The sequence below is a fragment of the Ambystoma mexicanum genome, chromosome 4q, assembly GCF_040938575.1.
Source record: "Ambystoma mexicanum isolate Mex_15411 chromosome 4q, UKY_AmexF1_1, whole genome shotgun sequence".
Taxonomy (NCBI): domain Eukaryota; kingdom Metazoa; phylum Chordata; class Amphibia; order Caudata; family Ambystomatidae; genus Ambystoma; species Ambystoma mexicanum.
The window spans coordinates 42,032,867-42,046,126 of record NC_090928.1 but is presented as its reverse complement, the minus strand read 5'-3'; the positions used below and the strand labels follow the sequence as shown (position 1 = coordinate 42,046,126).

The 13,260-nt window shown below is 44.3% G+C and overlaps 1 protein-coding gene across 12 annotated transcripts in view; it reads left to right on the top strand.

Annotated features, from left to right (window-relative positions):
- AFDN (afadin, adherens junction formation factor) overlaps positions 1 to 13,260 on the top strand; it is a 2,107,422-nt gene that overhangs the window by 1,203,771 nt on the left and 890,391 nt on the right. For all 12 annotated transcript variants that reach the window (XM_069607417.1, XM_069607414.1, XM_069607416.1 and 9 more), the window contains 2 exons: positions 228 to 322; positions 8,685 to 8,950. In XM_069607417.1, coding sequence (XP_069463518.1) covers positions 228 to 322; positions 8,685 to 8,950 — 361 coding nt within the window. The remainder of the gene's footprint in view (positions 1 to 227; positions 323 to 8,684; positions 8,951 to 13,260) is intronic.

The following is a 13,260-nucleotide window of genomic DNA, read 5'->3' as shown; positions in this document are numbered from 1 at the left end:
CTATTTGCTTGCTTCAAATTTCAGATTTCAGTGAACATTGTGGACAGAGAGGATTTCTGGGGGGAAAGAGACCTTCAGTCTGTGTTTAGCTGTGGGACAGAGTAAATTAGTTTCATTAGTTCATGTGTTTGCCACCAGGTGCAATGATTAATTTAAAAGCTATTTGATGTGTACATTGATCCACTCTAAAACATGTGATTGGTCTCAAAAGTATGTCTTTTTTTCAGGTATTTGGTTCACTGTCTTCAGTCAGAGCTGAACAATTGCATGCCTGCATTCCTTGATGATCCAGAAGAGAATAGCCCTCAGCGACCCAAAATAGGTTAGACTGCTTAAATGTTTATTTTTATAATTCTGTTTTTGATTGCTTTTACATACTTAAACAAAACTGAAGGGTAAATCTGTAATGTGCTTCCCTTGCGTCAAACTAAAATCAAAAAGTGATGGATGGAAGGGTTTGAATTAAACATAACCACTGCCATTGCTCTAGGAAACCTACCAAACCTTTGTTTTGTAACCAGCAGTGCTATTGGAGAAGAGTACCAGCCATATGCAAGGCAGTCTAATATTCCCTCAACATGAAAGAAAAAACCCTGACCATGTTTGTCCTTGTTGGGCCACATCAGGTGCAACATAGTTCCTTATGGCAAACCAAGCAACCGACACTTGTGTGGACATATCCTCTTACTTAGGGAGACAAACTACAACCAAAAAGTAATAGCTGGAAGTTTTCCATTAATCATAACCACTGGCATTGCTGTTTGGAACTTTAAAATAAAAAACACTTTTTAGCCTGTCTGTGCTACTCTATGAAGGGCTTTGATAAATTCAAAGCTTCCACTTCATCACTCTTCAGTGTTTCTTAACTGTACTGACGTTGTTATAAGATAGTCCAGTGTCCAGCCATATAGTATGTTTAATGTGCCTGTGTTTTGCTTTATTGGCTTAAACGATGCGGGTTTAGAGGGGCTCATGAAGCGCAAAGGCCTGAAGTGTTCTGTGTTGATTGTACATATAGATATGCAGGGCACCAATCTCTTATGCTCCTCCTTGCTTTATCCTCTTAGGTGCTACTGTCTGAATGCAGATCACCACCAGCAGTAGGGTATTTACCAGTGGACAACATAAATTGATAATGCACACTTTGGATTTCTGGGAACCCATGACATTTGAATCCGGTGACTCCCATAGTCCTTGACTTGTATTGAATGTAACATTTTCCCTGGCACTAGTATTGCCAAGTGGGAAAAAAAAAAATGTCAGTTTCATCAGATTTGGCTGTGGGACATACATTTCACTGCATTTTTGCAACTTTTTTAGGGAGGTGTTAGGCAAGATTGTATGCAGTACCCGTGTGGGAGACTGCACCAGCCCTGACCTCTTGGCAATAGTTATACCAAAGGTTGGGTTAAGCATGTACTACACAAGTTGGTAGAGTGACTGAGCAGTTACTAGAACACAAGTGAAAGGATCGAGAAAAAAACAATTCAGAGCCTCCACCCTTGTTATTCATTCAAGATTTAGCACATTATTGTGTACAAAAATCATACTTAGACTAACAAAAACTTGTTTTTATATAGTTTTCGGTATCTGCTTTTTTCATAGTTGAAGATATACTTCTGAACATCATTGATTACAACAAAACAAAGCAACCACAATTTGCACAATTAAAAACAAAAGCAAGTTGGTACTCTTGCACATGGTTCTATACAGAGAACATAGTACAATTACTACTGTCGCTATGCAAAGGGGGCGACGGGTCAAGATTCAATAAACAAATGAACATCAGGTATATAATACATATCTTGGTATAAAACAGTAAACATTAGTGACACTGTGTTTAGAGGGAATGTGCGTTTACACCCTGTGTTTCGGCCCTATAATGGGGCTATGTGAGCCAATTTCTTCCTAGGGCCTTCGTCAGGACAGAGGAGGACTATGCAGTCAGGATGTTCAGGAAGTGCTGTGGGGACGAGAGTCTAGCCACAGGCATAAATGTAGAAGGTAATCCCAGGGCCCAAGTTGCCTGTGGGTAATAGTCACAGTGGACATCTATTTTAAGGCAGCCATGAGGTTGATTAAATCGAGAGCTTCAGCATGCTAGTCATGGCAGTGCGGTAAGTGCAGAGCTAGATTAAGTAAGCCGCGTGGTTAGTGGATCACTGATGGCACCATCGTGTTTGAAAGTGTCTGCATCAATAAAGTCTCAAGCCCTGAGTGCTTGCTAGAGGGAGTGTTAGTCCCTGTGGTCGATCAAGGCAGCTGCAGCGTGTTGCAGAAGCAATAACGTGGGGATCTCAATGCTCTGCTGTTGAGCCCGCTTCCACGGAGAAACCAGCGGTGAAGACCTGAATGAGTGAAGACCTGAGTGACTGAGCAGCCAGGCTTATCTCAAGAGGAGTCAATGTGAGCTGTAGGGTTATTACACAGAGATTCACAGTGACAGTTATTCAAATAAACACTTACACGGTTTCTTGATTAAACAATTATTCGTGTATTTAACATTCAGTCGAATAATTTAGAAGGGAGCAATATATATGTAACACATATACTTCAAAATACACGCTCTCAGTTTCTCTAAATCAGCAAATGCCCATTTGGGAAGGCACACAGATACTTCATACACCCTGAGGTGATTTAAATAACTAGGACACTGTGGACATTAATATATCATTGGTACATTTAGAGCAATATTGAGGATAGTGTCAAAAGAAGAAGTTGGAAAGAACATGTTGACCACTTAGGATATGTTTTGCAGGCTCTTGAGCAGGCCCATCTGACCATAAAGGCAAGTAAATGTCAAATTGGTCAGAGCAAAGTGGTCTACCTTGGACATTAGGTAGGAGGAGGTGAAAAAGGCCATTTCCTAGCAAAGTACAAGCTTTACAAGAATGGGCCATCCCTACTACTCAAACCCAAGTGAGAGCCTTCTTGGGTCTAACTGGTTATTATACTAACTTCATAGAGAACTATGGGTCCATAGCTTCTCCCTTGAATGTAGTCCCCTCACCCAAATTTCCTAAAAAGGTCAGGTGGAATGAGGAGTGCAACAAGGCATTTGAAGGACTTAAGAAAGCCCTTTGTCAAGCTCCAGTCTTAAGAGCTCCTGACTACAGCCAAACCTTCATTGTGCAAACAGATGCTTCCAGTACAGGTATAGGTGGTATCAGGTAATATAATCGCAACAAAAATGTTGCAGTAAAAAATATCGCGTCAAAAATGGCGCTGTTTGACCCGGTAAAAGTGTGCCCCATTATACCATTTAAGGAGAGCGGGGGTGTCCCCCGCTCCCCTTAAATGGTATAATGGGTCCGGGGGTTGCGGGCGTGTCCCCCGCATGTTTTACATTGACTGCGGCGCAAAAATGGTGGCATTTTTGACGCGATATTTTGTTATCACGGCAATTTTTGCCGCAATTATATCACATGGAACCGTATAGGTGCAGTTCTGAGTCAGCTGGATGAGAAAGGTAGGGAGCACCCCATCTGCTTCATCAGCAGAAAGCTGAAGGAACCAGAAACAAAGTGGGCATCCATTGCAAGAGAATGTTTTGCTATTGTGTGGTCACTGAAGAAGTTTAGACCATACTTGCATGGAACTACTTGTGTGATTCAGATTGACCACCAACCCCTGAGATGGTTAATGCAGATGAACAGAGAAAATCCTAAATTGTTAAGATGGTCAATCAGCCTAAAGGGGTTTGATTTTACCATTGAACACAGGTCAGGGTGTAATCACCAAAATGCTGATGGTCTCTCCAGCAAGTATGACCAACTGGAGTAAGGAGATTCATCCAGGGGTGGATTAAATCCTCCTGTCCCTTGGTCTGGGGGGACGAGTGTTAGGGAGAATTCTCAGAATTGTGCTTATTCCCTCCACCTCAGAGACCTCCAGCAATTTTGCTGCTTTTTGAGGACTTGATTTTTTTTTACCTGGAGAGAGTGAGACCCTTTTTCCCCCCACTCTCTCATGTACTTTAATGTGATTTCTGAGCTTTGTATTTCTTTTGGTTATGGAGCCTGACAAACTCTATAGGCATCGTCTTTTATATTGTGGCACACAGCACCTTCAGTGCTGTGGCACAGGGAAATCTTTCGGATTTCCCAAAGGTTTAAATACCTCCTCTGGGATAAACTACTGTTTCCCAGAGTAGTAAAGTGAAATTGACTTTACTTACATTTGTAACTTTCTAGACCCAGCACACACTATCTTACAATAGGGTGCTGGAGCAGTTACTAGTATCCCCTTTGTGTAGCTTCTCATACCCTTTTCTCGCTGAATGGCTGGTGGCAGTGGTTTCGTTTTAACTACCATGGTGTGCATTTACCGCGGGCTACGTTCGCAGCTGCAGTGAAGCACCCAAGGGTGCCATTTTTGTCAAAATGGCCCGGTCCTTCTTGAGATTTACTCTGTGCGCCAAACCAGGTTTGGTCCCATTGTTCGCTTTGCCCTTGGCAGGATTCACGTGTGAAGCCCGCCTCTGGCTCCAGGGTGTCTGGGGTAGGCAGGAAGTAAGGGAGGTGCCCGAAACTCACTGTGCTTAGTCTCCTAGGAGAACCAAATGTACTCTGTAGTGATTGGCCTGCTGACTGTCCGGCAAGGACAGCCACCCTACTGGGTGACTGACAGCTAGGTTGGAATGAATGGGAGAGAACTGAATAAAAGGCAAGGATTTTGGCTTGGTATGCAGAGTCGACCACTGGACGAAGGAACCGAAGAAGAACTTGAAGAGGACACCTATTGCAACTCCTGGACCGTTGGTTTGCCTACTAAAGCCCTGCTGCTGTGCTGAAACTCAAAAATGATATCGACAGAGAAGCCCCTGCAAGGACAACTACTTCCTTTTGAGTTGGTGGGACCAGTCAACTCCAAAGTGAGCCACCTAGACATCCATCTCAGAGCTGGTTGAATTTCCACAAAGTTGCTGCCGGAAACTGTATAGCCAGGGAGAGGAACACCAGATTGTGTGCGTTGCTTTTAAGATGGCCTAGAGCTTCAGGAAGATCCTCCGGAACTCCCAGGAAGCAGGACTGACTGAGCCTGAGCCCCCTCAACAGAGTGCGGGACCCCCAGAAGCAAGGAAAGTCCATCTCAAAAACCAGGAACCTCAGTGTTGCTATTTGCAGTCCCATTGCAGTGCAGAAGTCCCCTGAAGTACTCCCTCTTGTCCCCACGACTGAGGCCCAGGAACAGTGAGATCTGCAGAGCTGCACAGGAACAGAAGTCATCTACTGCACCTTTTCTTCAATTCAGAGGTTACTGTAACAAAGTCTGAGAGAAATTACCTCTTGCGGTAGAGTTGCTTGCATTTTATACTACTCGCCAGTCTAATGGCTTGTGGCCCTACATTTTGATTCTTCTTTTCTTCAAAGACTTCTAAAACATTGTGCAAAGACGTTTCTACTTACCTACCAGAAGTGCTTCATCCGATATAAGACTTTTTCCCATTGACTTTGTCTTACCCTATTGTACTGAATGCCCCTTCTTGGGGGATCCAAAAGTATTTGCCTGCTTAAGAATATTTGTGGTCTCTTGTTGTTCTGATAATCTTTTCCTTTTACCAACTTATAACAGTATTCTAAATACCAACAGAGAGATATTAATGTCCCCAGCACTCTACGTATTGAAGTCACCTTAGGGTGTAGGTTGTGTCTGTGGGCCATCCCAAAAGGGACTTTACTGATTTATAAACTAAGAGTGTACAGTATTGAAGTGTATTTGTGTGTTACTATTATATTGCTCCCTTCTGAAGAAGGCTTATTCTAACTGACTGATTTCGTAAAAATGTCCCCGGTCGTCTTTTCTTGCCATTTCGTGCTGGAAAGGTCCTTCTTGAGATTCACTCTGTGCGCCAAATCAGGTTTGGTCCCTTTGTTCGTTTTGTCTTTGGCGGTATTCACGAGTGAAGCCCGCCTCTGGCTCCAGTATGTCTGGCAGGAAGTGAGGGAGGTCCCCGAAAACGATTGGCCGGCTGGCTGTCAGGCAAAGACAGCCACCCTGCTGTGCGATTGATAGCTAGGCTGGACTGAATGGGAGAAACCTGCATAAAAGGTGAAGCTTTTTGGCTTGGAAGGCAGAGTCGACCAGTGGATAAAGGAATACGAAGAATAACTTGGAAGAGACGCCTGCTGCAACTCCTGGACTGTTGATTTGCCTGGTGAAGCCCTGCTGCTGTGCTGAAGCTCCTAATTCACCTCGACTAGAGAAGCCCTGCAAGGAAGACTTCTCCCCTTGAGTTGGTGGGACCGATCCACTCCAAAATAAGCCCGTCTGGACATCCTCTCGGAGCTGGCTGTATTTCCACTGCTGCTGCTGCTGAAACCGAAGTGCCAGGGAGAGGAACACCAGATTGTGTGTGTTGCTTTTAAGTCGGACCCGAGCGATAGGAAGATCCTCCGGACTTTCCTGATGCAGGACTGAACAAGCCTGAGCCACCTCAACAGAGTGCTGGACCCCAGATGTGAGGAAATTCTAGAGTGGTATCCGAGAGTCCACAGTGGTGCTATTTGCTGAGACGCGGGGAGCTGAACCCACGTTGTACCGCTGAATTGAAGTTTGACCTTTGCTGCCGCCGACCTTCCCATTGTGCTGCAGGAGTCCCCAGAAGTCCTCCCTCTTATCCCCACGACTGAGGCACAGGAACAACAGGATCTGCAGAGCCACACAGGAACAGAAGCCAGCTGGAACCATTTCTTCTAACCAAAGGTACGGTAAACCTAATAGGACTTACATCTTGTTGTGTAGCCTTACTTGTTCTCATTTGAGACTTGTCTTGGTTGCCATTGCAGAGTTGCTGACAGCTTTGCCCCTCAAAAGCCTCCCAGCTTGTGGCCCTTCAAGTGAATCTTATTTCTACAAACATTGTGCAAGACTTTTACTTACCTGCAAAGAATACCTACTAGATATCACTCGGTTGTGGACTGTCGAGACTAACTGAGGTGTGGACACTGGCCTTGTAAGTGGGAGTAAGGAACATGCAGCGTGATTGGGGAGGCTGGTGGAGGTGGCAGCGAAATGTGAATGGGCCTCGAATTCAGAACGGGCAGACCAAACCAGAGGCACAGGGTGCACACGTACCCCATCTGTGAGAGATTAGGCAAGCCCAACTCTTCAATTCAGGACAGAGATGCCAACTAACCAATTCCACTAACAATTTTCCTCCTCTGCATACATCTCTCAAACTCCAAACCAAACACAACCACAAACCTACAGCACAACAAACCACACAAACTTCACTACACTGCAACAACAAAACAAAAAACACACATAGACTCGCACAACAGTACACGACGACTACCGGCCACAAACACCCCAGGCCCAGCCAACGGACCCACCGGGCTGAGGCGGCCAACTGCACATTACTGCACTCTTGCACTTTTCCATCCTCCCTCCACTAACCCACCCTCCCTCCCTCTTTCAGAGCCGCCAGAGCGCCAAGGGACCACTCTGGTGGTGATGGTGTGCGATACAAATGTCCTTTAACATTAACAGCTCCCCAAGACTTTGTTCAACTAACATTGACTATTCTGGCTCCCTGAGAGACTCTTCTACCTCTGACTTTGTGCTTTAAACTTTCCCCGAGGAAAGGGTTAATTTACTTTGCATTGGAGGGTTTTAAAAGTACTTACCAGTTTATGTATTATTTGTTAACCTTTGTTTTATTCCCTTATCTAACCCTTTGCACCCAAACTCAGTATTGCTCTAAATGTACCAGTGATAAATCAATGTCCACAGTGTCCAAGTTATTAAAGTCACCTGAGGGTGTAGGAAGTGTCTGTGTGCTATCCCCAATGGGTATCTGATTTATAGAGAAACAGTGTGTTTTGAAGTGTATTATAATTGTTAATAAGAAGGCTTGTAGAACTGACTGTTAAATACATTAATAATTGTTTAATCAAGAAACCTTGAGAGTAAGTGTTTATTTGAGTAACTGTCACTGTGAAACTGTGTTACAACCCTACTGCTCACATTGACCCCTCTAGAGATCAGCCTGGCTGCTCAGCCACACTATCAACCTGTGTAGTACATACCTATACCAATGGTTGGGTTCCTATATTGCCAGGAGGGCAAGGTTGCTGTATTCTTCCAAAGGCTACTGCACACAATCTTGCCTAACATCCTCATTCATGATTTCCATTTGAAAAATATGCCTTGGGCGACGGATGAGCTCTTCGCAAGCTTACCTGTATTCCACTGCCATGTATGCTGCCTGGCATACTATACTGTAATTGATGCAACTCATGATTTTGCCAAATATGATAATAAAGGCAATCACGTTTAGAAGTCCAGATGCTGGAGAAGGGGGGAGGCTGATGTAACATTATTGAAAATGTTCTAGCTTCTTATATTTTTTATATTTCTAATTTACTGTTAAACGGGTCTTCAACAATTTTTCAGCTCCATTCTGCAGTGGCTTTTCAATAAGCCTCTCTAAAGGTTGGACAGCTCAGTTTCAATTTGTTCACACTATACTTCTGTTGGCACATTCTGTCGTTCCACCTTGTGGAGAAATTGTCCCTAAAATTGCACTCCGTTCTGCTATTGAAGTTTAAAAGAGATACTTTAGAATAAATCCACTGCTCGTGCTGTTACATGTATTACCTGTAGTGAATGAGTAGAGTGAAAACATAAACACACTCGAGATGACTGTATAACTGATTATGTCTTCCTTTGCCTGTCTGTAGATGATGTCTTGCACACAATGACAGGAGCCATGTCCCTACTGCGGCGATGTAGAGTGAATGCGGCCCTCACCATCCAGCTCTTCTCTCAGCTGTTTCACTTTGTCAACATGTGGCTCTTCAATCGATTGGTCACTGAGCCCGATTCAGGCTTGTGTTCACATTACTGGGGAGCCATCATTCGTCAGCAGCTGGGCCATATTGAGGCCTGGGCCGAGAAGCAGGGCTTGGAGCTGGCTGCTGACTGCCATCTGAGCAGAATTGTGCAGGTTTGTGTCTTGTCTGCTTCTTTCTTTCTTTATTTTCATTTTTTTTCTTGCATTTCTTTGAGAAATTGTTGCATCCATCTTCTCTCTGTTTGCCCTGTCAATTATTCGGTGTGTGTTTATTTTGTTTTTGCTCAGCGTTGGTGACTATCTACAAAACTTAAAAACAGCAAAGAATGTTTTAAGAGCAAAAAGCAATCCCCCAAAAAAACATTATTTTAAACCACAAGTTGAATTTGCAGTTGTTTTAGTCTTCGCTTGACAAAGCCTGTTGTGTCCACAAATTGAGCTCATTGGTGCTGTCCGCCTTTTAATCATTTCACTTGTTGTCAGAAAGCAGGATGGATTGTCTGTTTATTTATCTGAAACCAGTAAACGGTTCCAACTTGCCTATTAACTTAGACTACAAAGTCCCATATAAAGTAGTTAACATTCATTCTGTCCTTTCTTAGATGGTAGCACTCCTTCTGGATTTCAAGATTAGAACATTGTCATGTACGTTCCTGAAGGATAGAGGCATGCACCCTCCTCAGTGATGTAGTTAGTTGTCGTGTGTATTGCTATCTTAATTCTCTCCAATGAAGCCAGCGATACTGTATTTCTATCACAATTTTCCCCATAAGGTAGTTGGCTTTAAGCTGTGTGGCTGGCCAGTGAAGGCCAGCTGTTCACCAGCCTCTTTGCCTCTTCACCTGTGAGACTTTGCTTTTGCCTTCCTCCCTGCTTCACCTGACAGTACCGCTAGCTTGCCAATTACTGTGCTTTTTCTCCGCTCTGCAGTACTCTCCTATTATGCATTCACTCCTGCTGCTCCTGCTCACTTCACCCTACGTTTTCTCCAATCATGCTACAACTTCCTCCTATCCCTATTATAAAACCCACATCTCAAAACTCCCACTATGCCATCTCTTTCACCTCCTACTTCAAACAAAGCCACAAGCTAACCATACCTCCCCCAACACCTATACACCTCGCCTCTCTTCCTCTGAGACTCAACCTCACTACTCTTTCTTTCCGCAACAAAACCTCCTTTATCACTTACTACTTTCACACCATCATTCCTCCCCTCCACCTCCTTTCTATCACTTGAACCTGGATTTCTTCATCCGACTCTCACACCCTGACTCCAAACTATCCTTAATTTACTCTCCTTATCTGACTGGCAGTGGTGGAGGCGTCGGACACCTGCTCTCTTCACGCCTCAAGGCCTTCCAAATCTCCATAGCTACATCCTCGCCTACCTCCTTTGAATTCACCATTGCTACTATTTCTCCGCCTCACTTGGTTCACATCATCTCCTCTATCACCCTCCTGGTCCTACTGGACCATTCTTTGATGAATCTGGGCAACTCCTTGATTCTCTTTCTACTAAACCTCACGTCATTCCCTCTCCAATCACTTCTCAGGAGTCTGTCTTCAGTCTTTTCTTAGTCACCACTCTCTCCACTCTATCCGTAACCTACATGCACATACTGGTGGCAACTATTTCAATCTCTTATTCATCTCACCTCTCTCTTAACCACAAATACTTTCATTATCATTCCTATCTGATCACTCTATTATTTCCACCACCATATCCTTTCCACCCTCTGACATTTCCTTACCACTTGCCTCATGATTACTAAACGGAAATGTAGACCACCTGCCATTCCACCCTTTCTCTAATAACCTACAATTCTGACTCTCCTGCTTCACACCAGATTCCTCTTCCGCGAGCACTGCCTTCTCCAGCTTCCAATCCCTTCTGTATGGCGTTCTCCTCTCACTTCCCACTGCTAACTTTCACTCCTAATTCTCAGCATCCTCAACCATGTCTCACTCCATTCAGATGCTGTCTCCGTACAGACATGTCGGCTGCTGCGCAAATGGGGGCGTATCCACTAGCATGAGGACCTGTAACTCTACCTTTCTGCCCTGAACTCTGTAAAGTCCTCTCTTGATGCAGCAAAAACGGATTTCTACCTCACCGTCATTGACTTACTCCAACCTTCCTTGCAAGCTACAGGGTGCCCTAAACTCACTCCTCCTAAGTCTATGACTATCAACTCCACTTTCAGAGCTGATGACTTAGCTGAATACTTTGCTGCAAAAATGTCCAAAATGTAACTCTCCTGAGCTTTCTCACACTCAATTCTCCTACATTCTACACTTTGCCTACTCAACCACCATCCTCTGCCTATATCTCCCACTTTAGTCACACTATTACTGAAGAAGTTCTATCATTAGTGATGAAGGCTAACCCCTCTTGTTCTCCATCAGACCCTCTTGCTCCACAGCTAGTTAAGCCTATTGCTTCCTTCGTGGCCACTCAACTTGCTGAACACTTCGACTCTGCTTGCTGTCCATCAGTTTTCAAAACATCCAGAGTGACCCCTCTCCTAAAACAGCAAGGGGCTGACCCAAAGCACTTTCACCCTGTCTCTCCGTTTGCACTACTCTAAGGTACTTGAAAGGGTCTTGTTCAACTGTCTTAAACATTTCATAGACATGCACAACCTCCGGAACCCCCTACAATCTGGTTTCTGTTCCTTTCACTCCACAGAAACTGCTCTCATGAATTTCTCCAATTTCATCGTCTCTGAGCCCTGGCCTGAATTGAATCGGAGTATAGCACAGGGGCAACACGCTGGTCTTGGAATCAAGACCAGGCAGAGCAACAGAGATTCGAATCCCGAATCTGCGCTTAGAAACCAAGCTCAGCTATGGTATAAGGTGCATTATACCAAAAACAATAAAATATACAAAATATAAATATAAATCCTACCTATCACCTTATCAATTCTCGGTCTCCTGGAACAACACCTCCCAACTCACTCCTCTAACTGTGGGTGTTCTACAATGCTCTGTCTTGAGCCTGCTCCTCTTTACACTCTATACCTCTGTTCTTGGGGCACTAATCTCCTCTTTTGAGTTCTCGTACCAACTCTTCGCAGACAATACCAAAATCTTTTCTTTTCCTGAACTCACATCTGATCTCACCATCAACATTTCCAACTATCTCTCTGCCATTAAATATTGGATGGCTTTGCACTCTGATGCTAAACGCTACCAAATCAGAGGTGCTCTTCTTCCCTGCTTTTCCTGCCTATCCAATTGCCACCTGACCCTCTCCTCTGCTCTTCTTCAGCTAGAAACTGTTAGGCAAGATTGTATGCAGTGCCCTTTGGGTGCACTACAACAACCCTGACCTCCTGGCAATAGGAGCCCAACCTTTAGTATAAGTCTGTACTACACAGGTTGGTAGCATGTTGAGCAGCCGGGCTTATCTCAAGAGCGGTCAATGTGAGCTGTTGAGGAGTTACACAGAGGTTCACAATGACAAGTAGTCAAACTTTTACACACAAGGTTTCTTGATTAAACAATTATTAATTTAACAGTCAGTTAGAGTAAGCCTTCTTCAGAAGGGGGCAATATAATAGTAATGCCCAAATACGCCCAAATACACTCCAAAATACACACTCTTAATATTTCTAAATCAGTAAGTACCCTTTTGGGATGTCCCACAGACACTACATACACCCTCAGGTGACTTCAATAGTTAGGGTGCTGGGGACATTAATATATCACTGTTCCATTAAAAAAACTCTTCAGAGGAGTGTCAAAGAAAAGATGTTTCAGAATAAGACAAATATTCACACAATTATTCTTAAGCAGGTAAGTACTTTCAAAATAACCGTCAATGCAAAGTCAGTTCACCCCTTCCTGGAAGGAAGACACAAAACATAAGCAGAGGAGAGAAGTCATTCAGGGAGCCAGGCCAGCCAATGTTAAGTTAGCAAAAGTCAAGGGGAACTGAAGCACTTCTTGCAGATAAGTAAACATCTTGCACACTGTTTTAGAAGTCTTTGTAGAAAAGAAGAAATCAAAGTAGGGCCACAAGCTGATTAGGCTTGTGAAGTAAAGAAGCTGACAGCAACTCTACAGATGCAAACAAGACAAGTCTCCAACGAGGACAAGTGAGGTTACACAAGAGTTAAGTTCTCTTAGACTGTACAGTACCTTTGGGTTGAAGAAAAGTGCGGCGGATGGCTTCTGTTCCTGTGCAGCTCTGCAGATCTTGGTGTTCCTGGCCCTCGGTCATGGCGACAAGAGGGAGGACTTCTAGGGACTCCTTCACTGCAATGCGACGGTCACCGACCGCAACCAGCAATCTTTAAACAAGTAGCAACACTGTGGTTCCCGGCTGTCGAGATGGGCTTTCCTTGCATCTGGGGTCCAGCACTCTCTTGAGGTGACTCAGGCTCGGTCAGTCCTGCTTCCTGGGAGTCCGGAGGATCTTCCTGGAGCTCTTGGCCAGCTTAAAAGCAACGCAC